The sequence below is a fragment of the Magnolia sinica genome, chromosome 15, assembly GCF_029962835.1.
Source record: "Magnolia sinica isolate HGM2019 chromosome 15, MsV1, whole genome shotgun sequence".
Taxonomy (NCBI): Eukaryota; Viridiplantae; Streptophyta; class Magnoliopsida; order Magnoliales; family Magnoliaceae; genus Magnolia; species Magnolia sinica.
Window position 1 is genome coordinate 14,012,188 of NC_080587.1, and position 23,388 is coordinate 14,035,575.

A 23,388-nucleotide genomic window follows, 5' to 3' on the forward strand; every position below is an offset into this window, starting at 1 on the left:
AACTTGGCTTGAACTCAACTCGAGCTTCAAATAATTAGCTTGGCTCGGCTCGAATCGGCCATTCAAGCCGAGTCAATCCGAGCTAACTCGAGCCGAGTCGAGCGAGCTTTTCAAGCTAGCTTGACTCGTGAACAGCCCTAGTCGTATGAGCCGGAAACATGTCACAATGGGCACGGCATATGGGCCGAAATTACATTACAATGGGTCGGGCCATAAATACACAACAGGTGGGCCCTGCACATGGGCCCAATATACATAACAGGTGGGCCCTGCACATGGATCTCATATGCATCAAATTGGCCGCGCCAATGGGCCTCGGGTACATCAAGCGGGCCAGATCAATGGACGGCATAAATATACAATACATTCATCACGGCGGTGCACACACAAGGACGGTCATGGATGTAAAACAACTGAGTGGCACGGAATACACCACATCAGTCAAGTGGGCCCCACGGAACTTGCTGGCATTAGTAACTCAACTATCAAGCTGGTGTGAGGTACTCCAGTCAATTTGCATCCACCATCCATGGATTGGACGGTGTGGATGCAATACATTAAATCAAGGTGGGCCTCACACGCTGCCATGGTAGGGCCACGTCCAATGAATGGACAAGGTGGAGAAACGCATACATCATGGTGGAATCCCACCGTCCTTGCACTGGACGGTGAGGATACAACACTTACATCATGGTGTGGTCCACGGATGACGTGGATACAATAAATACATTAAGGTGTGGCCCACAACACCACTGGACGGTGTGGGAGAAGCACGTACATCACGGTGGTGTCCCACTGTCCCACATCCAGATGGATGGTGTGGGATCAAAACATACATCATAGTAGGGCCCATCGTCCAAACAGTTGGACGGTGTGGATAGAATACATATAATAAGGTGGTCCACCATCCATATGCTGGACGCGTGGGCATAGCACATACATCATATCAGGGCCCCACGTGGCACCATCCAAATAGGTCCAGCACCGTCTGAACGGTGTGGATCAAACACATATATCACAGTGGGTCACACTGTCCCGCACAATGGACGGTGTGGATTAAAGCATACATCATGGAGGAGTCTCGTAGTGGGACAGCTTCGATAAAACCCATACCTCATGGTGGGGCCCATAACACTTGCTGACATCAACCCAACTGCTGTGAAGCTGGTGGATGGACGGTCTAGATTGAATCACATATATCATGGTAGACCCCGCTGGTTGTGGACCACCAGGGAGTGGGCCGTTGGCACAAGCAGTCAGCCCAAGTGGGCTTGCTGTTGCTGGACAGACAGGCAAGCCCTGCTGCAACTGTGGTACGGCCCACTAGAGATTTGGATCTGGCTCATATCCAGGCCTACAGCCTGATAAATCCGAAGGTTGGGTGGATGGCCTGGATGCACTGCACATCACGATGGGGCCCTGTAGTGGGCCCAGCGTTAGAGAACACGCTGGACAGCATGCTGTCCAGCAGTGTACTCCACGTGAGATTTGAATCTGACTCATTTCCACGTGGGACCTAATAGAGAATTGGGTGGATGGTGTGTACACAACACACGTGTAGCGAGGTGGGGTCCACGCCAGTGTGGCCCACCAACGTTTTAAATCAAGCTGGTATTTGTGTTGCTGACCATCCAGGCCTGCTGGACAGGAGCCGGCCTTGTGGCCCTAGCCCATCAGGTCAGGCTGTATAATGGTCTGGAAAACTGGATGATGTAGGTGCTGCACACGTGCAGCAAGGTGGGGTCCACGTCAGGTGGGCCATCTGTTTTGGAACAAAGCTAATATCTGTGTTTTCCTGCCATCCAGACAGTCAGCAGTCTGGATGGTGCTGCTGTTGCTAGTGCAGTCCACAAACCATTGGACCTGCACTGATGCAGATGGACGACTAGGATATAGAACACATACATTAAGGTGGGTTCCACGCCAGTGTAGCCCACCCGGCTCGATCAAACTGATATTTGTTTTGCCTCCATACAACAAGTGGGCCTGGAGACCCAAGACGCTAGCTGCTGCTATGGTGCAGCCCACCAGATGGCTGAATCTGGACGGTTTGAAAGAAACACCTGCATCAGGTGGGTCCACACGTCTGGACCCACAAGCTTTGGAGAAAGCTGATATTTGCATTTCTCTTCATCGAGCAAGTGGGTACCCCCGTCCAGTACATCTGAACGGTGCAGATTAAATACATAAATCAAGGTGGGTAGCACGGCTGGACGGGTGGATCAAAAGATACATCATGGTGTGGCCTTCACAGCACCGTTCAAACTGTCCAGCGCCTGTCCAAACTGTCTGGACGGTGTGGATCAAACATACGTCATGGTGTGGCCTGGCACCATCCTAGGTAGTCTAGCAGATGGATGGCCAAATGCACACATACATTGAGGTGGGTCCTCACGGTCGTACGGCGTGGATCAAGTGGGCCACACCCATTATCATCTTCACCGAAAAAAAGGAAGAGAGAGAAGGAGAGAGAACGGTGAAAAAAATGGGAGGGACCCCGCCACTATGGACCCCTCTAAGATATAAAACATACATCAAGATGGGTCCCACCACATGTGGGCCCTCTAATAATCAAATCCACACAAACAAAACAAAAGAAAACACCCACCTTTGATCTCTTCTTCCTTCTTCCGCCAATGTGATCTAGAGTTCCAAGTGGATGATTTTAATGGTCGAGATGATCATTGGATGGTGGAGATGGGAGGTAGGAAAGTGAGCCATACAAGCTCTCTCCCATGGAAGCTTGGACGTGAGTTGCTCACATGGAGCTTGAGAGAAATGAGAGAGAGAGAGAGGGAGAGGTGATAGGTGAGAGATGTGAGTGATGGATAAGTGTACTTGATGGGTGGAGAGAGAGAGAGTGTTGACTTTAGGGGTTGCTTGGGGATGGGTGTTTGTACTTGACATGATGGGATGGGGTACTTGACACTTGACGCGATTGATGGGACATTCTCTTGGGATTGCAACTTGTGAGGTTTCCCTCGAACTGAACACGGGCCCACATCTCCTAGCCCGGGTATCACCTCGGTGCGGGAGACACGGCATCGGAACTGCGGCGACGGCGCGGTTGCACTGGTACAAGTCTCAGGTTGAGCCGACTCTGATATATGGGACACGACTCAGGATCACGCGCAAATACCGATTATAGGTCGCAGGTCGCCGAAATTCGACAGGGAGGATCGCGGGAATCTATGGAATAGTACAGACTATGATACGGGTCTTATATCTACATCACCAATCAGAACATTCATCAGAAGATTAGCCTGTGGCATTCCAAAGCTAGTCGCATTTACTTAGTTTCATCTCTCATTGGCTTCGCCCCAAGCTTCATTATCTGAGAACTATGGCTCAACAGAAATGCGGCCAGATTTGAGGGTCACAGGATGACCCACGCTTCCATCATCTTTGCAGTTTCCTGCTGGCTAAGAGAAGCAGCCTCTGCTCAGCCAGGCCCAGCCAAAAACAAGCTGTTAGACACCGTGATCCTTCAGTCCCTCAAGATAGTCACTCCCAGTCCCCCTACCATTGGTAAGACCCTCTTGGTCCATTGGTACAAACCTCTAAAAGGCTGGCTGAAGCTCAATATGGATGGTTCCTCTAGAGGTAATCCGGGCGAAAGTGAAGGATGAGGGGTATGTAGGGACCACCTAGGCAGGTTGGTTTTTACCTTTCACAGATCCTACGGGATCGCCTCTAACATGATTGTAGAAGCTCAGGTTGTCCTAAACGGATTGGACATATGCTTCTCCCTCGGTCTTTCCAATATCATGGTAGAAACTAACTCTAAACTCATAGCGGATTCGGCTAAGGACTCGCTAGCTCCTCACCCATGGAACATATGGCACAGAATGGGAGCTATCCAGCAAAGATGTCATTCCATGAACCTCTCCTTCAGCCATATTTACTGAGAGGGAAATTCGGTTGCTAATGCTTTGGTCAAGCTCGCAAGTGAGGGCTACCCAAATCAAATTTTCTCTAACCGTGCTCAATTGCTAAGAATTATCCGAGGAGCATTACTTCTAGATAACACAGGTCTAGGGGCCATCAGATCCCTTTGATGTCGTCCCCGTTTGCTGTCTATAGTTGTTATTGTAGGAGCGGTCCCCGTCTTTTTGTTGGGACTGCCCCGAATGGATGTAAATTATCTTTATTAATAGAAAAGTCCTTGTTGAAAAAAAAAAAAAAAAAAGGTCACATAGACCTGGACTAAGGGAAAAGTCAAATATAGCTTGATCAAAACTTCTGCAGCTCCAAAGAAGTTTTTAATGGTAGGCATTCAATCCCCACTGTATAGTGCACTTGAGCTTTGGATCCCTTCATTTTTAGGTTAGTATCCTTAACATGATTTGAAAAATTGGATGGACAGCATTAGTAAAATGCATACATCACGATGGGCCCACAGAGCCCTTTGCAGGACTGTGTCCATTTAGGGAATGTTGTAGTTGCAGCCTCATAGGGCCCCTTACAGCTAAACATGAAGGGAGACCAAACCCACTGAGCAGTAGTTCATAATGAAGTTGGGACATACTCCATTCATAATATTTGGAATTGGAAGCGCATATGTTTTGACCCGGGATATTTAACTGCACTAGTTTCCTTGATTTTAATTACAATATCTGACACAACAATCAACGAAGTAGAAGTTAAAGACTAAGGGGAGCATGGTATTAGATGGGATTACGTGGGATGGAATTGCATTTGGTCCCATGCCAATTCCACTTAATGTTTAGGAAGAATGGAAAAGCTTGGAGTTAGATTAGATCGAATTGCATTTGGTCCCATGCCAATTCCACTCAATGTTAGCAAGTTATGTAGGTCCCACCATGATGTGCGGGCTATATTCACACCATCCACCCATTTTTTGAGATCATTTTAGAGTATGGGCCAAAAAATCAGGTAGATCTAAAGCTCAAGTGGACCCCACCAAAGAAAGCAGCGGGGATTGAACACCTACCGTTGAAAACTTCTTTGGGGCCACATAAGTTTTGAATTTGCCTCATTTTTAGGCCCATGCCATAAAAATGAGGTTACAAAACAGATGAACGGTTTGGATATAACACGTATATGTTATTCTCAATAGTTTCAAATGATGGTGGGTATATTTATTCAATGTATAACAAACCAAAGAGTGAATCCCACCGTGTTACAAACATAACATGGAATTAGGCTTATCCCATGGTATCAGGGGACAATCCCTGTCATATGTAATAATTACATTTTTTTAATCTCATCCCACCTAATCCTTTCCAATACCATGAACTAAACACCCCCTAAGGGGCAACGTTTGGCGCATGGTATTAGAAGGGATTAAGTGGGATAGAATTGCATTTGGTCTGGTGCAAATTCCATCCAGCATATGGGAAGAATTAGGAGAAGGTTGGGATTTGGTGGGATGGAATTGCATTTGGTCCCATGTGGGATTTTCGTGAATTTTGAAATCCACTACCCTTGTGGGCCCCACATTGATGCATGTGTTTATCCATGTTGGCCATCCATATACACTATTTACACATGACATTCTGATTATATATGTGTATAAGTGATTGGCATATGTTGTGAATTTGGTTGGTTGATTACAATTCCATGACCACGAAACAGGATTTTACTTAGTCCAATATTTTCCGTGGAGTAAGAATTTTATCCAAACATGTGATTCGATTGTAACAACCCTAAATTTTGGTGCATTAAAAAAAACTAAAATAAATATTTAAAGATTTTATTTTTAAATAAAAAAATAAAAACAAGTTAATAGTTGAGTTGGTAGATACATTCTTAGTTGAGAGAGAGGTTTAGGGATCGATTCTTGGAGTAGTGTAATAATAACTTTTTATCAAATGTCATAAAAAAATTCAAATTCACATGTATTTACTGTATGATTTATATGTGTATTTGGATGGTATTCTCATTGTTGCATGTTTGATGTTTGCTCTGGTAGTCGGAATGCTGAAGTTTAAAGAATTAGTAGAGGCTTCTATTGTGGTTCTCATATGTCAAAGAGCATCAAAGCATGCCTGCCCACTTTCAGTCCCAACTGATGTACGGTTTTGCCTGTTTGGCTATATCAGGCTATGTGGCTACATGGAAAGTTGTATTGCTATAAACATTTGTAGCATGGAAAATGGACATTCATGTGCATTTGTAGTCTGAAAACATTAAATAGACCGTTAACTACTGTTTTATTGGTATTGTGCAGTTGCTACTGGACTACTTGTTGAGGAGACATTGTCTGGTGCACCAGTCCATACAGATAAGGAGCCTCCTTATTGTTGAAACAAAGGTAATTAAACACCTGGGTTGAAGCTGAGTAAATATAGACAACACAGACATAATTACACCAACCTAACTTCTACGAAAGACATTATTTCCTGTCCTGCAAAATTGTTCATTTCAAAGGATTTTGTGTGTGTGTGAAGATTTCATTGTAATCAAGATAAACAACCAAATAAAAAGATTTCATTCTTTTGTTGCAGAATTTATGATTTCATAGCTTGTTTATGGAAGCATTTTGATTTTGTTTATTTACTTACAATAGGCACTTAGACATTGGTGAAGCCGAATTTTCTAGATTCCATTCTGGTACCAAACGCGGTGATATTGTTGGTGTCACTGGAATTCCAGGTTGGTTGGTTTTCATTTATGTTCTTCAATTCTAGCTAGAAAAACTTTTCCTGTATCTTATCCTTTGGGTATTGGCTGTACTAGCATGTCAAAATATTGATTTCTTCCTTTGTAAACAGTGACACTTGAGCTTTGTAGGAAAAAGTGGATCACTGATTATGTTAGACTTTTGGTATTTGCAAAAGAGCGGAAAGCAGCAGCAATGTGTTCAAAGTCTTATGAATAAAAGTTCATTGGTCTATTGTACATTTGTGATTTCCGATATGTTAAAAATCCCAAAACTAGATAATAAATATTATGCTAAAAGTATCATAAGAACAAAAGACAACTGTAATAATCATGAAAGGTTTTTTTTTTTTTTTTTTATGTGTTATGTCCAATGTGGTAACACATGATGAATATTGATAGAGGCATGTGTTGACATGGAATTTTTTTTAAAAGGTTCCATTTCCTTGTTACATAGCCCATAAATACGTGGTTGCCTGAACCTAAATCTCTACTTTTTTAGTGTCTTCTATTGTGAAATGATCGGCCGATTTAAACACTTAAACAAAATCTAATGTGTTAGCAAACTTTGGGATCATCATACAATTCTGATCATTCCTCTAATACATGCGGTGCTCCATGCTTGTCACAATGTCCAACCTATAGACTAGATTTTGTTAACCTTGCATATGCTTTAAGTTGGAGTAAGCTACAATTGCAACTTAAACTATCAGTTGGTATCCAGATCAGTGGATGCATGTATCAATCCCGATTTAATTGGGTATGAATCCAGATTTCTGGACCAATTAATTATTGGGTCAGGTTTGGGTCCACATGCAATTCTATCTAGAATCTATGTTGTTTTTTTTTTTTTAAATAAAAAATTAATTACATTCATTATTTAAAAGCCATAAAAAGGCATTTTCTACTATGCACCTGACCATGATTCTTAGACCTGAACCCCATTCTGAATTCTAATTCATGCTTGAAATAAACCTGATGGGACCTGATGGAGTTACTCAAATCAGATCAGATTTGGATTGTGTACCTCATGTGTGTTACCATCCGGATATGGGAACACCCGCAACTGACCAAAACCTGACAGAAACAGCCCTAGCTGCCACTAACTGCTCTTGGCCCAAGTTTGGCCTAGGTCTGGCCTGAGGCCAGCCAGCATTGGTATCAAGCTAGAGTTTCAAGTTGAATGTGCCTAAACAGGCCTTACTAATTAGTCCAGCCTGAAAGATTAACAATTTGTAGGCCAAGTATTTGGCTGGTGAGACTGGCCTAGCCTGAGCATGATTCTTAGGGGGTGTTTGGCACATGGTATTGGGAAGGATCAGGTGGGATGGGATTCAAAAAGTGTAATTATTACATATGTAGATTGTCCCCTGTTACCAAGTGGGCTCCACCTGTTAGATGGGCTACAAGTTGTCACTGCACCTCATCAAACGACTTCCGCCAAAGGTTGCTGCTCTCATTTGTTAGTAGTTACAGAGGCATAAACTGTGTGCATAAATTTTTTATGTGGGTTAGGGATGGATTGGTTTGTTGCATGGAAGGGAAAAAAAGTTTGGATTTGAGATGGGTTTTCTGAAAAGAAAAAAGTTCTACACATTGTTACTTGCTTCATGATTATCATTTCATTGTGGTTATACTATAGTCGATTCATGAACTGTTGTTCAATTTAATAATCTTTCTATGCATCCAGGTTGGATATGATATGCTAAAAAACACTTGGCTCATATACTGCCTTTATTTCTTCTATGAAGATTCCACAACAAGCAATCGGGGCAACCATCAAGCATCACATTTGCCAAAAAAATGGGTCTAATGTAAGTTCTAATAGTCCAAATACCCACCCTTGTGACTTTGGTGAAGTTATTGGGAGGATGCACCCCAGACTTGCATTCTTGGATGATCAATACACACAGCTGCAGCAGTTGCAAGATGAGAGCAACCCAGATTTTGTTTTTGAAGTGGTGTCTCTCTTCTTTGATGATTCTGAGAAGCTTCGTAATGATTTGAGCAGAGCTCTATGAGGAATTTTCTTCTCTCTCTTGTTGGATATTGAAAAGCTCACTTTTTCTATGTTTTTCTTTTCTAGAAGAGATCGGCAGCCTAAAGATTTCAAAAAGGTTGATGCCCATGTTCATCAGTTGAAGGGCAACAACTCCAGGTATTTCACTCCATCCAAATATCCAATACATCATTCTTTTGCTTCCATCTCTCTCAAGAAACCCAACTTCCCAATTCTATGACAAACCTACTTCTTTGATTTATTTTTATTTTTCGGCTTGTTACAGTGTTTTTTAATTTTCTTCATAGGAAGCTATTGTTTTTGTTAGGATAAATGCCTAGATCATGAACTGTGTAATGTTAAATTTTGATGTGGAGTGTAGATTAGGAAAATAGAGAAAGATCTGTTATGTGTTGTTTTTTTAGGAGCATGCACTTCCTGCATCCCACTCCCTCTGCTAGCAGAAACCGATCCTCATTGGAGATGGATGTGAATCATCTTCAATTTAGAGAATTTTATTTTCAGTAGCAGTTGTGGATAGCTAGCTGTAGCATGACAGGAGTGGTCTATTTTTAATTAACCTTGTAGATCTTAGATTTATCTGGCTTCCTAGCTCTTTTTTTCCCGGTTTTCTTCCTAGAGCTGTGCCAACTTTCTAGTTGTTGTGCTGCTCTGTAAACTGAAATCTTCCATTTCCTTACTGTTTTGACGCTGTTATTTATGTTTGTTTTCCTCTAAGTTTTTCCATCTGAGAAGTCACCTTGCCATAAGACATGTGAAGCATCCATGCAAGTCTGGGGTGCATCTTCCCAATAACTTCATCAAATTCTTTCTAGATCGGCAACTGCGTCTTACTGAAATCTCTGTAATCTCTCTCATTTACTTGCATTTTGAAGTTATGGGATTGAGAAGTTAATGGAGGATTTAACTGAAATCTGTGTTGGTTTGTTTTCTATAGGGATTTATTCGATAACTTGCTATATGCATGGAGATATTCCGTTCTCGACATCTAGGCTCAAACAGCTTGAGGAATTGTTAGTATCATGTCTACTTTTATTTGTTAGATTGGTCATTTTCACGAATCTTGCTTGCCCCTTCGTAAGGGATAGATTGGTCATTTATGGTGATATTACTATATTACTATGTAGGACATTGAAGAACAATCAGTTAACAGGGCGCCTATCCCTTCAACCCTTTCACAAATGCCAAATCTCAAAACTCTGTAAGGTTGTTGTCACTTATATTTGAGGTGCTTGTTCTATTTTGTGGTTTATGCTTTCTAATATCTACTTGAAAACATTAAATTGTTTTTTTGTTTTACTTCTCATTTGGGTTTTCTCAGTTACACATTTGAATTGGGGGTTTGTCTGATAGAACATACCTGAACTACAATTGTTTGTTTCCAATGGTGTGGATTTGTGTGTACAAAGTGATTTTATTGGGTCCCTTGCTGTTTAATTTTTTTTAGGGATCTTGCTCAGAATCAGCTCACTGGTGACATTCCGAGGCTGATTTACTAGAATGAAGTATTGCAGTATCTGTGAGTACTTCCTCCACTATGTACTCCATGTAAATCGTAATTTATAAGTCTATCTCAAATTAGTTCTAGTTCATCTAGTAATTTGGTATGTTTTGGAGTTGCCCATTATTGTGACCACACTATGGGTTGTGTTTTGTAAGGGTTGTGTTATGTAATGTGATGGCCACTTTGATTCTTGTTACGTAACATGGACATTGACTGTTATGACTTCCAGCATTCCTTTTGGTGTGGGTGTTGTTCTTGTTCTTTCTTCAATTATGACTTCCAGGGATATTTCTTACAATCAAATTATTGGAGAGATTCCTCACAACATTGGTTTTGTTGCAACCTTCTGCAGCGCTTTTTACAGCTTTTATCGACGTTTTATCAATTCATTATCGGCGCTTCTTACAGTTTTTAGTGGCATTTAGTGGAGCTTTTAGCGGCGTTTGTTGCAAATTTTACATGTGTTTATCTAACTTGCGTTTTTACTTTTTAGCGGCGTTTCTCATATATTTTACCGGCGCTTTTACAGTTTACCGGCAAGACCAGAAGCAGGTAAATGATAATAAGCGCCGGTAAAAGTTCCATCAAAAACGCCGGCAAAAAAGTACGACCGCCGGTAAACATACAGCAACGCCCCTAAAAGTCCTAAAAACCACCGGTATAAGAATTACCGGTGGTCGGGCACATGCCACCTAGGGGAGCATGTGCCCAACCGCCAAAGGGATATTCTATCTACATGAAGAATGCAAGCCTCATATCATCCACTATGATATAAAACCTCAAAACACACTCATGGATGGCTTTTGGACTGCAAAGATATCTGATTTCGAAAAGCTACTTATGCCAGATCAAACAAGAACCTTTACTGGCGTCAGAGGGACGAGAGGGTACTTGGCACCTGAATGGCAGAAGAACACACCTATATCAGTGAAGGTGGATGTTTATAGCTACAGGATCATGTTATTGGAAATTATATGTTGCAGGAGGTATATTGAGTTAGAGGTTCCAGATAATGAGATTATTCTCTCTGAATGGGCTTATAGCTGCTTTGTGGGTGCAGAGATGCGTAAGCTTTTGGGCAGAGAAGAAGTGGAAGGGAAGATTTTGGATAGGATGGTAAAGGTGGGGTTGTGGTGTATTCAAGATGAACCGGCACTTCGTCCTTCCATGAAGAATGTGATTTTGATGATGGAAGGGAACATGGATATACCCATTCCCCCATCTCCCACGTCATCCATTAACATTTCTTTCTGAATCCTGATGCTACCTTTAAATGCGTTGGTGTTTTTACTTAAAAGGTGTTGTCTTTCATGAAAATCAATGTAATTTTTAATTACTTGTCGTATCAATCTTGTTTCTCAAGAGATTTTCTTTATCCTCGTGAAGAGTTGTTTGGGCATGCATGATCGGTTACAATATTAATTAAGTTTAATCTAAACAAATAAAAATAATGTTCTAATTAAACACATTGTATAATCGTATGTAAATTTTGTAAGAGTATGTAAATTTTGTAAGATTATTTAATCTTACATCATACTGCTCAAGATCATATATATATATATATATATATATATATATATATATATATATATATATATATATATATATATATATATATATATATATATACTGCACAATTCAACTTTTACCACGTGGAACTTTATTGGGCCCACATGATTTGTGTTAGATCTACACTGTCCATCATTTTCCAAATTATTTTAGAGAACCAGCCCAAAAATGTTTTTTTTTTGCAAGAGAAGGGCCATGCCCCTATATCTTTGGGAGAGAATCTTAGTGCTTGTGCCTTCCCCTTTTTGATGGATGGGCCTGTATTTCCTTTTCGTTAACAAGCCCATCCTTACCTTGTACATTTTCTTATCTGCATATATATGAAATGAACTTTTGCTAAAAAATATAAAATAATAATAATAATAATAATAATAAAAGAAGAAGAAGAAAGAGGCACATCCAGAGCTCAAGTAAACAACAGCACGTAAAGCAGTTAGGATTGAACGACTTACTTTAAAACCTTCCTAAGGTTTATTTGCCTAATAACATCTTCTTAATTTCACAGTCCTAGACAAAGAAAAACACAAATATGTTAGAGCCGACTGTGGCCTGAAGAAGTTTTCAAAAGTCGTCCAATTCTGATTACTTCAGTGTGGCCTTGAGCCGTGGATCTGCCTCGCTTTTGGCCTCATGCCCTGATGAAGGTATGAAAAATGGGCGGACGGTGTCCATCTAACTCATGCATTATGATTGGCTCATGAAAGTTCCATATGTTAACACTGTCTGTTTTCTTCTCTCCGGCAAGCAACCAGATTTCTTGACCTGTGAAATTTGGATGGGCCTCATGACAGCCTCATGACAATGTATTTCTTAGATCCACACTGTTCATCCATTTTTCAGATTATTCTTGGATATTAGTCTAAAAATCCAAAGCTCAAGCGGACAACATTGGTAAGAATTGTTGCTACCGTTGAAAACTTCTTGGGGCCACAGGAGGATCTAATCAAGCGGATATTTTTGTTTTACCTTCAGCTAGGTATTGGTCATGACCTTATGAACAGGTAATTAAGCCTCACAGTTGGCCTTAGGAAGGATTCAACGGTAGTTTGCTCAATCCCCATATGTGGTGTGGTCCACTTGAGCTTTGGATGTACCTCACTTTTGGGCTCATGTTCTAAAATTATATGAAAAAAATGAGGGATGGTGTGAATCTTACACGAAAATCATGGTGGGGCTTAGTGAAGTTCTCCATACATTAAAAGTTGTATTGTGTGTTAGACAATCTATCCGAAAGAGAGAGATTCAGAATATTTTGTGAGACAGAGTCATAGGAAATGACATGGACCAATGAGAAGCGCTGGCACTGGAATTTCATGTGCTTTCAATACAGACGGTTGACACTTTATATATTTATTTTTTTATGGATCACATTGCAAGTGTGCCCTTAGAAGTCCACCAAAAAACGAATGGGCCAGAATTAACATAGACCAGGACGACTTGGAGACTTTGATAGTCATTACTTGACTTTTCTTCTCCTTTTATCTTCCACACGCTGTAAAACATGGAAAAGCATTGATCCGACTTTAGAAAACGTTCTAGAGAGTATGGCCACCGATACAAGCATGTGCACGTGGTGTACATGTATGCCAACCTCCCAAGTCGGGGGCCCACTAAAAAGGGTGAATTAATTACTTTAGAAAAAGGTTGAATTACGCTCCTAACCATGCATTCAAAAAGGTTGCAGCTCATATTTTTTTATTATTTTGGGCCATACCTATCAAGAATTTTGAGTTTCGGATCACTGACGGTCCTATTTATCAGGCTGAGTTTTATATTTGCACTAAGAGAAATGGCTAGGGCTGGCGATGGGTCAGGTGGGAACACAAGTCAATTAGCCTAACCTGCTTCTAAGCTGGGTTCAGCCAAGTCAGGTTGGGTTGCAGTTAGGAGCAGGCCAAAAACTTAGTTTATTTAAATAAATGAGTCAGGCTTGGGTTTAACCCAACCTGACCTAACCTGACCATGCAGTGCATTAATGGGCTGGGCTAAACAACCCAACCTGACTCGACCCATATTCTAAAACAAAAATACCTATACTATAGCTTTAGCCCATTCTAAATGAAGAGAGAATCTAGCAGCCAATGCATGCCAAGGCAAGGTCAATAAGAACCAAAATGAATGAGGAAGAACCACATGAATAAACAGTAGCTGACACACGTTGGAATCACACTGATTGAGGTATAAGTGGCAATAAACAGTAGTTAAGTCCGACCTGATTATAATTAAATGGATTGAATCTGGCTCAGGCTCAAGAAATTTTCAATGGGTCAGGTTAGCTAGGTCACAAGGTAATGGCTCAGGGCCCTATTTCTTGACTCGTTAATTGAATAGGTCAGGCTTGGGCTGACCCCAACCTACATCAAACCTGATCCATTGCTCGACTTGCTGGCTCAAAATCTAGCCACAGCCTTCACTTACTTTGCTCGCCCTTTCAAGCATGGTTTGATGGACTTCCAAAAACAAGGTTTCTGCACTTTCTAAACAAAACCCTATTCTTTATCAAGAAGGATGCTCACAATCATCGCTGTGGCCCTACCCAGCATCTGCTTTCGCAGGAAATCCTCATCCGTCACAATCTATATATGATAGGCCCACGTGACTCATTGCTCCAAAGTTAGCTGGGTAGGCTGTACCGTTGAACTTAGCGAATTAGCCTTAAATAATGTAACATCATTGATGCCGATGTTTGTTGAAATTGGAATGTCAATTCCATATATACTCCACAGTTTCAAGCTCCACACACAAACGCATCCACGAAGATGAGAATGATCCAGGCTGGCTCATTCTGGCCTACCCTAGCATGGGTGGGCACGGGCTCTAATTGAAGCCCCTGGTTCATATATATATGGCTCAGATTTGAAGCCCAAATTAATTTATTGATTCAGCAAGCATGTCTACTTTAGCAAATGGATCCGGAGCAATTGCACATTTGGCATGGATTGAATGATGATTTTGACAACAACGACTTAGTGTAAGATAAGAACTAGCTGTAGCCTGTAGGTATAAATTCTAGATGTGATATGCTGAAATCTATTCACATCTAGTATTAGCTAGTGTGTGAGAATTTCTCATGCGTGTGATAGTGTTGCTGTCGGAGTAGTATATACGTTATAGTGCCCCTGACTGGACTGTGACTCTTGCTCCAATCCATTGATCTAGACTGTTCGTTAGGCACAATGGCAATTTCATGGGCAACCATGGAAACTATCAGACTGCTCGTAGACATATTAACCATTGGATCAATGGCTTCACACATGGATGGTCAAGATTATTTACAGAAAAATAGCTCCAATCTACATTTTGATCCATCTATTCGTTAGGACCATCATGAATTGCTTATGTTTATGAAGAATAACTCTTCTTATGCAAAAGTAACAGTCCCATCGGTGGTTTACAGAAAGGATGGTTATAAAAATTAGGCTAAATCAAGGATGGATTAGATCACATCCGATCACTAAGATTTTCGTGGAAAGTGTTCTAATTTAATGGACAGTTCAGATTGATGGATTGGATTGTCCAAGTAACCTGATGCAACTAGGAGCATTATAACTTGACAGTGATCCTCAATATGTTATATCCATGGAAATTAGTCTAGAATTTTTATTTTTATTTTTAGCCATTTCTATTAGAAAGTCAAAGATATATATATATATATATATATATATATATATATATATATATATATATATATATTAGCCATTTCTATTAGAAATTTTGACTTTTCTAGGCACGGCCTGGACCACTGACAACCGCCTTAAAGGCTGAGTTTTATATTTGCACTATGGCTAGCAATGGGTTGGGTTGACCCATGAGTCAATTGGACCTGCTTTTGGTCCCACCTCATGCATGGCTTGGTGGTAAACAGTACTAAGTTTCGAGTAGCCATTGTGGTGTGTGTGGGTGTGAGGGTGCCTGTGTAAAAGTAAATAAATAAAAATTAGACATTTTTTATGCACACGCACTCACTTACACACACCCATCCCACACACTCTTGCACACTCACTACAAGGGATGCTTAAACTAGTGTTGAAACTCCAGATAGAATCGTACACCTGTTTCTCGGCTGGGTTTGGCCAAGTCGGGTTGGGTTACAAGCAGGCTTGGGCCAAATAATTAGCCCATTTAAATAAATGACACCAGGACTAGATTGTGTTCTGCCCCAGTAAGGCGAACTTGGTCCTATTAGGGGCTTTCTGGGGCCACTGTTATGTATGTGATTTATCCATGCCATTCATCCATTTTGCTTAATTATTTTAGGGAATGAACCCAAAAGGAATTAGATGGAAGACTCAAGTGGACTAGACCACATGAAGCGGTCGTGATAATGATGCCCTTGAAATCTTCTTCAAGCCCACGGTGATGCTTATTTGCCATCCAACTTATTCATAAGTCACATAGACCTGAATTTTATATCCCCCACCCCCCGAGAAGATGATGGAGTAGGAGCAGTTAGGAAGGTGATGGAAAGCGGGCGGCCTCTTGGAGGCCCCGCCCCAGGCGGTGAATGGCAGGCCGTTAGGAACAGGTGTAGCAGAAATGTTGGCAGTTTCAACCTATTCATCGGAAATCTACCCTTGAACGTGGCCCTTGATGACCTAAAAACCAGGTTCGAACAGTTCAGGAAAATCTCAGATATCTAAATTCCGAGCTTCGCCAAATCAAGAAGAGGAAGAGGATTCACATTCGTCCAGTTTCGTCGAAAGGAGGATGCCCAAACAGCCAAGCAGCTGCTCAATGACCGCTTCTTGGGAAGATGCCGAATGGTCATGAAGGAGGCCACCCGGAGAGAGGTATCGCACACCTCAACAGCTGATACAACGGTCCCTAGAAACTCTGTTCGATACAATCGACCGCCGATTCAAGCCACCCGAACTCCTCTCTCCACCACAACGATACACAGCTCCCATGAACAGGGGAGGCAACTGCTCAAACCCCACAACCTCTCGGTTCCCAAATCCTACAAAGAAGCCCTCAACCCTCCAAGCCCTCCGCCTACCGACGAAGCAATCATTGTTCCGAAATGGATTTCGGACCAGGCAAAGGCGAACCTGTCCTGTGCATTGGTAGGAGAAATACATGGGTCCAATGACACCACTATTTCGATTCAAGAAGCTCTACGCTCTTCTGCATTTCATCTATCCCAGGTAGACATCATCAGAATCTCTCATTCTACTTATATTCTTAATTTCAAATCCAGGGAAGTTGTCCTTGCATTCTCTAGGGATAAAATTCTCCATAGTAATATGGGCCTACAGCACACAAGAGCCTGGGGTCCGGCGATGTTGTTGCTAGAAAGAGGTTACTGGATTCACATAGAAGGCATTCTCATTCATGCTTGGAGTGAACACACCATCGGGAGCATTGCAGAACGGATGGGATCAGTTATTTATCTCGACAGATCGTTGCTGGAAGGGAATAATTGTTGGTTTGCAAGGGCCAAAATCCTTCCACATAAGGACGCACCCCTTTTCAAAATGTCCAACCTACTAGTGGATGAGAGGCCATTCTCAATCCATGTGTACTTTGAATTTCATAACCAGTTGGAACTATCGCCAGATTCATTGGACGATAATGCGCCCCTCAACACAGAAGGAACGAAGCAGTGGGTAGTCAGGGCCTTTGCAGATCACTAGACAGATGATGTTGAGCGTATCACCGAGACCAGGCCTAGGAATGACCAAAGATCAGATAGTCACACATGCTGCCTTTCACCTATTCGACCTGATGCTTCACAGTCTTCGCTCTCGATGAATGGCCTTCAGAACATGAGGTCCATCAGTGGTAACCATCCCCTGCCTCTCCACGGCCAACAAGTCAATTGTTCCCCTCCCCAGCTTCTGGTTGCAGACCACCAAACTCTGGACATGCTGCCTCAACCTCTGAAAGTCATCAGGCCGAAGAATTATGATTGCATTGTCCACCCAATCCCTGAAGCTACAGCAGCTAGCCCGGCATTGACATTCGATGACTCTCGGCCCTCTTCCCCTCCTGATTTCCTATGCAACCAGCAAACTCAATCCCAGCTAAATGACCAAGGGAATGACTTCTCTGGCTCAGGCAAAGTTATGAGAAATCGAAGACAAGCTAGCAATGCGTCCCAGGTCCAAGACATCCCTCTCTAGCAGTTGCCTACCATGCCCACCGCGCTCCAATGGGTTCATCCCCGACCTCATTTGTTGGAGGCTTAGGAAGGTTAGCTGTCAGGGGTTCAATTACTGTTCAAGGAAGCTTCTGAGAAACCTGCTCTCATCAATTCAAGACAGCCCTCCAAATCGCCCACCTCATCTGTCCAGACGAATAATCAGGTCACTCGCCAGACTGAGAATCAGTCAACTGATAATAGGAAACTCTCCAACACGCCAATTCCCATGAATTGGAACTTGCAACCTTCCTCCACAAACATGAAAACGGTTACAGCTTCTAAGGAAACTACCCATATAAACGCAGTCCAAGAAGCCAACCCTCAGGTCTATCAGGCTGCCGGCGGCAAGTCAGGAATGAAACAAACCAAAGCATTATCCCTTTGGGTGGATATCCAAGGCAAACCCATCCTGCAAATTGCAAGCTCCCCGAATTCAAGTAGTACTTCTCAAGACGAGGGGCTTAATAGGAAGGAAGAGAAAAAAAAAAGTGAAAGAACCGCCCAAAGCTCAATTTCACTAACAGGAAAAGCCAGCGTCTAAAGAGTTTGCAGAAAAGGGTTGAGCACAAGGGGTGGGTTACTGATGAGTAGCATCCTATCTTGGAATATGAGAGGGGTAGACAATGCTTAAACTACCCGCTTCCTTAAGCGTCTGATCAGGAAATATAATATTGCGATTCTCTTACTTCAAGAGCTGATGATTAGAGAATCCAAGAGAGTAGCTGTGACAACCAAAATGGGCTTTCACAAGCAGATTATGGAAGAAGAAGCAGAAAATAAAATTTGGGTCCTTGCCACGGACCAAATCCAGATCCAAAGCAGTCGTACCACAAGTTAAACCCTCACCATTCGGATCACAGTGGACAGCCTCCTACATCCTGCTATCATTACCACGGTTTATGCTAGCTACTGCAAGGAGCAGAGAAAGATTCTCTGGGATGAATTGAGAAGCATCAATACCGCTACAACGGACCCGTGACTAGTGTGTGGCGATTTCAACACCACAACCAGCCCCGATGAAAGGCTTGGGGGGCATGCTCAGATGACGGGAGCCATGGTAGATTTTTAGGATGCTATAAATGACATGGGTCTCATTAATACAAGCTTCGTGGGCTCGCCATATACTTGGTGTAACAACAAGGCTGGTAGGGGACAGCGTTGGTCCAGGTTGGATAGGATGCTATTCACATTTGAATGGATGAGATCCCTGCCGGACTTCAAACTCGATCACCTCTCTAGAGCGCAATCTAATCACTCCCCTCTTCTGCTCAGCTTTCAACGCGATACCACGAATTTTCCTCACCCATTTAAATTCCAGCGTATGTGGTCTGTCCATGATGACTTCTTGCAGCTCGTCAAAGACTGTCGGGATACGGACGTTGGGGCTGCCCCTATGTACAAGTTTATAATCAAATTAAAAAACTTGAAGGTCGTGCTCAAAACTTGAAACAAATAGGTCTTTGGCCGAGTCAAGCAGAATGTGCAAAAGGCGGAGGATGAAGTGAATCGGGCTGAGATCAACCTCATCAACTTGCTCTCGGAATCAGACTCTATCAAGTTTAATCTCGCTTCGGCTAACTTTAAAAAGGCCGACCTTCAAGAAGAGATCTACTGGAAGCAGAAATCTAAAAACACGTGGCTTAAGGAAGGTGACAGAAATACAAAATTCTTTCACAATTTAGTGAAGGAGAACCACAGGAGGTTAGCCATCAGAAAGTTGAAGCAGGACTTAGGTGATACAGTTATGAACTTAGAGGAAATTGGGGATGAAGCAGAGAGATACTATAAGTTGCTCTTCTCGACTGAAGGCACCCAATGCGCAGACAACCTCCTCCAATACATTCCCAGCCTCGTGACCGACCAAATGAATCAGGGCCTCATGAGGCCTATCACTAAAGACAAAGTGAAGGCAGTGATTACGTCCATTCTGCCAAACAGTGCACCGGGGCCGGATGGGTTTGGAGGTGCGTTCTACTCCTCCTGTTGGGACGTGATCAGTGATGACCTATTAGCAGCCGCTAAGGACTTCTTCCAAGGGGGCCCCATTCCCAGAGCTTTCCAATGTACTCTTATTTGTCTCATACCCAAGAAGAAGAATCCAGAATTCATCACCGACTATAGACCGATCAGCCTATGCAACTGTATCATGAAGATTTTTTCTAAAATTATGGCTTCCAGACTAGCACATATCCTCCCGAGTTTGATTTTCAAAGAACATGGCACTTTTGTCAAAGGTAGATGGATAATTGCAAACATTTCCATTGCTAGGGAGATGGTCCATGAGATTGATAGGAAAGTCTTTGGGGGGAATCTTATTATCAAACTCAATATGGAAAAGGCGTACGACCGCTTGGAATGGAATTTCATTGCCCGAGTGCTGGAGAAGTTCGGGTTTGATTAGCTTTGGATCTCCCAAATTCAGCGATGTTGGAACGATGTTTGGTTCTTCATTTTCATCAACGGTAGAAGTTTTGGATTCTTCCAGTCCAGCAAAGGCCGAAGACAGGACGATCCGCTATTGCCATACTTATTCATCATCGCGGTTGAAGTCTTCAATGAAGGAGTGCACAATTTGTTCTCATTAGGGTGATGTCAACCATTCAATCTTCCTAAATCATGTCCTAGGATTTCCCACCTGTTTTTTGCTGATGACTCTATTCTTTTTCTAAATGGCAGGCTGTCTAATACTCGTGTCCTCCTTAAATTTATCAGTGATTATGAAAATGCATTAGGCCAAAAGGTTAACTCTGCCAAAATATCTGTCATCCTTCCCAAGAAAGCTGCTCAAAGCAAAGCTCAAAGGCTCCGCATTCACATGGGCTTCAGGCAATCCTTTCTTCCCATGATCTACCTAGGAGTTCCTTTGACCAAGGGCAAAATCAGTCGGCTCCTCCTTCAGCAACTCATTCAAAAAATTACAGGAAAGATAGAAGGTTGGAAGGCCAAGCTCCTCAACCCTGCAGCGAAACTGGTGCTTATCAACCATATTCTCACTTCCATCCCCATCCACATTCTGTCAGCCATCAACATTCTGAAATTGGTTATTACAACCCTGGAACAAGCCGTGGCTAACTTCTTCTGGGGCTCTTTGGAAGATCGCAACAAAAGACACTGGGTCAGGCGGTCGGCTCTTTGTACTCCTCTCTGGGAGGGAGGGCTAGGCATTAGAAGAATTGAAGATATTATGAGAGCCTCAAGAGCCAAAATGGGCTCGAAAATGCTTTAGGGGTCCTCTCTTTGGGCTAATTTCATGATAGCCAAATACTTCCAGAAGGTGGTTAAAAATAAAGGGGCAATTGGCTCAGCCATATCGTCTGACTGGAGGGCTAATTAAGAACTTTGCCCTTTGTTCTCTAGCACTTTAGATGGCTCGTCAGGGAAGGCAAAATCAGTTTTTAGTTTCAGAATTGGTCAGGTGGTGGGATTCTTACAGGTGCGGCTATCGCACATATTCCAAACCATATGAGAAAAGCCATGGTCAAAGATTTTAATCCCCAGAATGGTAGATGGAACCTGTCCGACAACAACAACATCAACATCATCACCCTGGCTACTTTGCAATCCATCACTGCCTGCTCTGTTTCACTGTCAAACAGAGCAGACAAACTGATCTGGGATAGGTCTTCTTCAGGTAACTTCTCTTTGCAGTCAACTTAGAATGGGATCAGAGCCCATAAGCCCCTCTTTTAGTCATCCAATTGGATTTGGAATAGATTCATTCCACCTAAAGTTGCCATCTTCGTTTGGAAAACTCTTCACGGAGCTGTTCCTGTGGACGTTGCGGTGCAGCGTGTAGGCGTAAACCTGGCCTCTAGGTGCGAATGCTGTAGCCCCTTCCCCAGCCCTCCCAACCACCTGTAGCTCCCAGCCACTGTGGCAGCTCCCCTCCGAGCTTGGTAGCCAGACAGACGACCTATCTACCGGGAACGGTTAGCAAAACCTTGGTCCTGCTCATCACCACGCATCGTGGAGACTCTGAACCGTCTTTTCAGTCATGGCAGGGTCATAGGTATGGTGTGGAGTTACTTCAGTAGCCTTCTAGACATCCCCTACATAACCAATCAGAACATTCATCAGAAGATTAGCCTATGGCATTCCAAAGCTAGTCACAGTTCCTTAGTTTCATCTCTCATTGGCTTTGCCCCAAGCTTCATTATCTGAGAACTGTGGCTCAGTAGAAATACAGCCAAATTTGAGGGTCACAAGATGTCCCACGCTTCCATCATCTTTGCAATTTACCGCTGGCTAAGAGAAGCAGCCTCTGCTCAGCCAGGCCCGGCCAAAAACAAGCTGTTAGACACCGTGATCCTTCAGTCCCTCAAGATCGTCACTCCTAGTCCCCCTATCATTGGTAAGACCCTCTTGGTCCATTGGTACAAACCTCCAGAAGGCTAGCAGAAGCTCAATACGGATGGTTCCTCCAGAGTTAATCCGAGCGAAAGCAAAGGAGGAGGGGTATGTGGGGACCACCTAGGCAGGTTGGTTTTCACCTTTCACAGATCCTATGGGATCTCCTCCAACACGATTGTAGAAGCTTAGGCTGTCCTAGACGGATTAGACATATGCTTCTCCCTCGGTCTTTCCAATATCATGGTAGAAACTGACTCTAAACTCATAGCAGATTCAGCTAAGGATTTGCTAGCTCCTCACCCATGGAACATATGGTACAGAATGGGAGCTATCCAGCAGAGATGTCATTCCATGAATCTCTCCTTCAGCCATATTTACTGAGAGGGAAATTCGGCTTCTGATGCTTTGGACAGGCTCGCAAGTGAGGGCTGCCCAAATCAGATTTTCTCTAACCGCGCTCAAATGTCGAGAATTATCTGAGGAGCATTACTTCTAGATAACATAGGTCTAGGGGCCATCAGATCCCTTTGAGGTCATCCCTGTTTGCTGTCTATAGTTGATATGATAGGACCGGTCCCCCTCTTTTTGTTGGGACCGCCTCGAATGGATGTAAATTGTCTTCATCAATAGAAAAGTCCTTTTTGAAAAAAAAAAAAGTCACATAGACCTGGACTAAGGGAAAAGTCAAATATAGCTTGATCAAAACTTCCGCAGCTCTAAAGAAGTTTTTGATGGTAGGCATTCAATCCCCACTGTATAGTGCACTCGAGCTTTAGATCCCTTCATTTTTATGTTAGTATCCTTAACATGATCTAAAAAATTGGATGGACAGCATTGGTAAAATATATACATCACGATGGGCCCACAGAGCCCTTTGTAGAACTGTGTCCATTTAGAGAATGTTATAGTTGCAGCCTCATAGGGCCCCTTATAGCTAAACATGAAGGGAGACCAAACCCACCGAACAGTAGTTCATAATGAAGTTGGGACATACTCCATTCATAATATTTGGAACTGGAAGCGCATATGTTTTGACCTGGGATATTTAGCTGCACTGGTTTCCTTGATTTTAATTAAAATATCTTACACAACGGTCAACGAAGTAGAAGTTAAAGACTAAGGGGCGCATGGTATTAGATGGGATTACGTGGGATGGAATTGCATTTGGTCTCGTGCCAA

General features: G+C 42.7%; 1 protein-coding gene and 2 long non-coding RNA genes across 4 annotated transcripts; all 3 read left to right on the top strand.

Moving 5' to 3' along the window:
- The first annotated feature begins 5,903 nt into the window (after nucleotides 1-5,903).
- On the top strand, nucleotides 5,904-6,648 carry LOC131227656 (uncharacterized). Its single transcript, XR_009162413.1, has 3 exons — nucleotides 5,904-6,036; nucleotides 6,194-6,277; nucleotides 6,533-6,648. It is a non-coding gene; the product is annotated as an uncharacterized LOC131227656 (long non-coding RNA).
- A 1,352-nt stretch (nucleotides 6,649-8,000) lies between these two features.
- LOC131227655 (histidine-containing phosphotransfer protein 3-like) lies at nucleotides 8,001-8,715 on the top strand. 2 transcript variants are annotated; one of them, XR_009162412.1, is made up of 2 exons: nucleotides 8,001-8,070; nucleotides 8,315-8,475. XR_009162412.1 is itself a non-coding variant. In XM_058223455.1 (2 exons), the coding sequence occupies exons 1-2, from the start codon at nucleotides 8,023-8,025 to the stop codon at nucleotides 8,643-8,645; spliced, it is 318 nt and encodes a 105-aa protein (XP_058079438.1). In that variant the 5' UTR covers nucleotides 8,002-8,022; the 3' UTR covers nucleotides 8,646-8,715. The 2 variants fall into 2 exon arrangements, 1 of the variants encoding a protein (XP_058079438.1); XM_058223455.1 differs by having other exon boundaries at nucleotides 8,002-8,070; nucleotides 8,376-8,715.
- An 893-nt stretch (nucleotides 8,716-9,608) lies between these two features.
- On the top strand, nucleotides 9,609-10,404 carry LOC131227657 (uncharacterized). The gene is made up of 2 exons (XR_009162414.1): nucleotides 9,609-9,657; nucleotides 9,772-10,404. It is a non-coding gene; the product is annotated as an uncharacterized LOC131227657 (long non-coding RNA).
- Nucleotides 10,405-23,388: the final 12,984 nt, after the last annotated feature.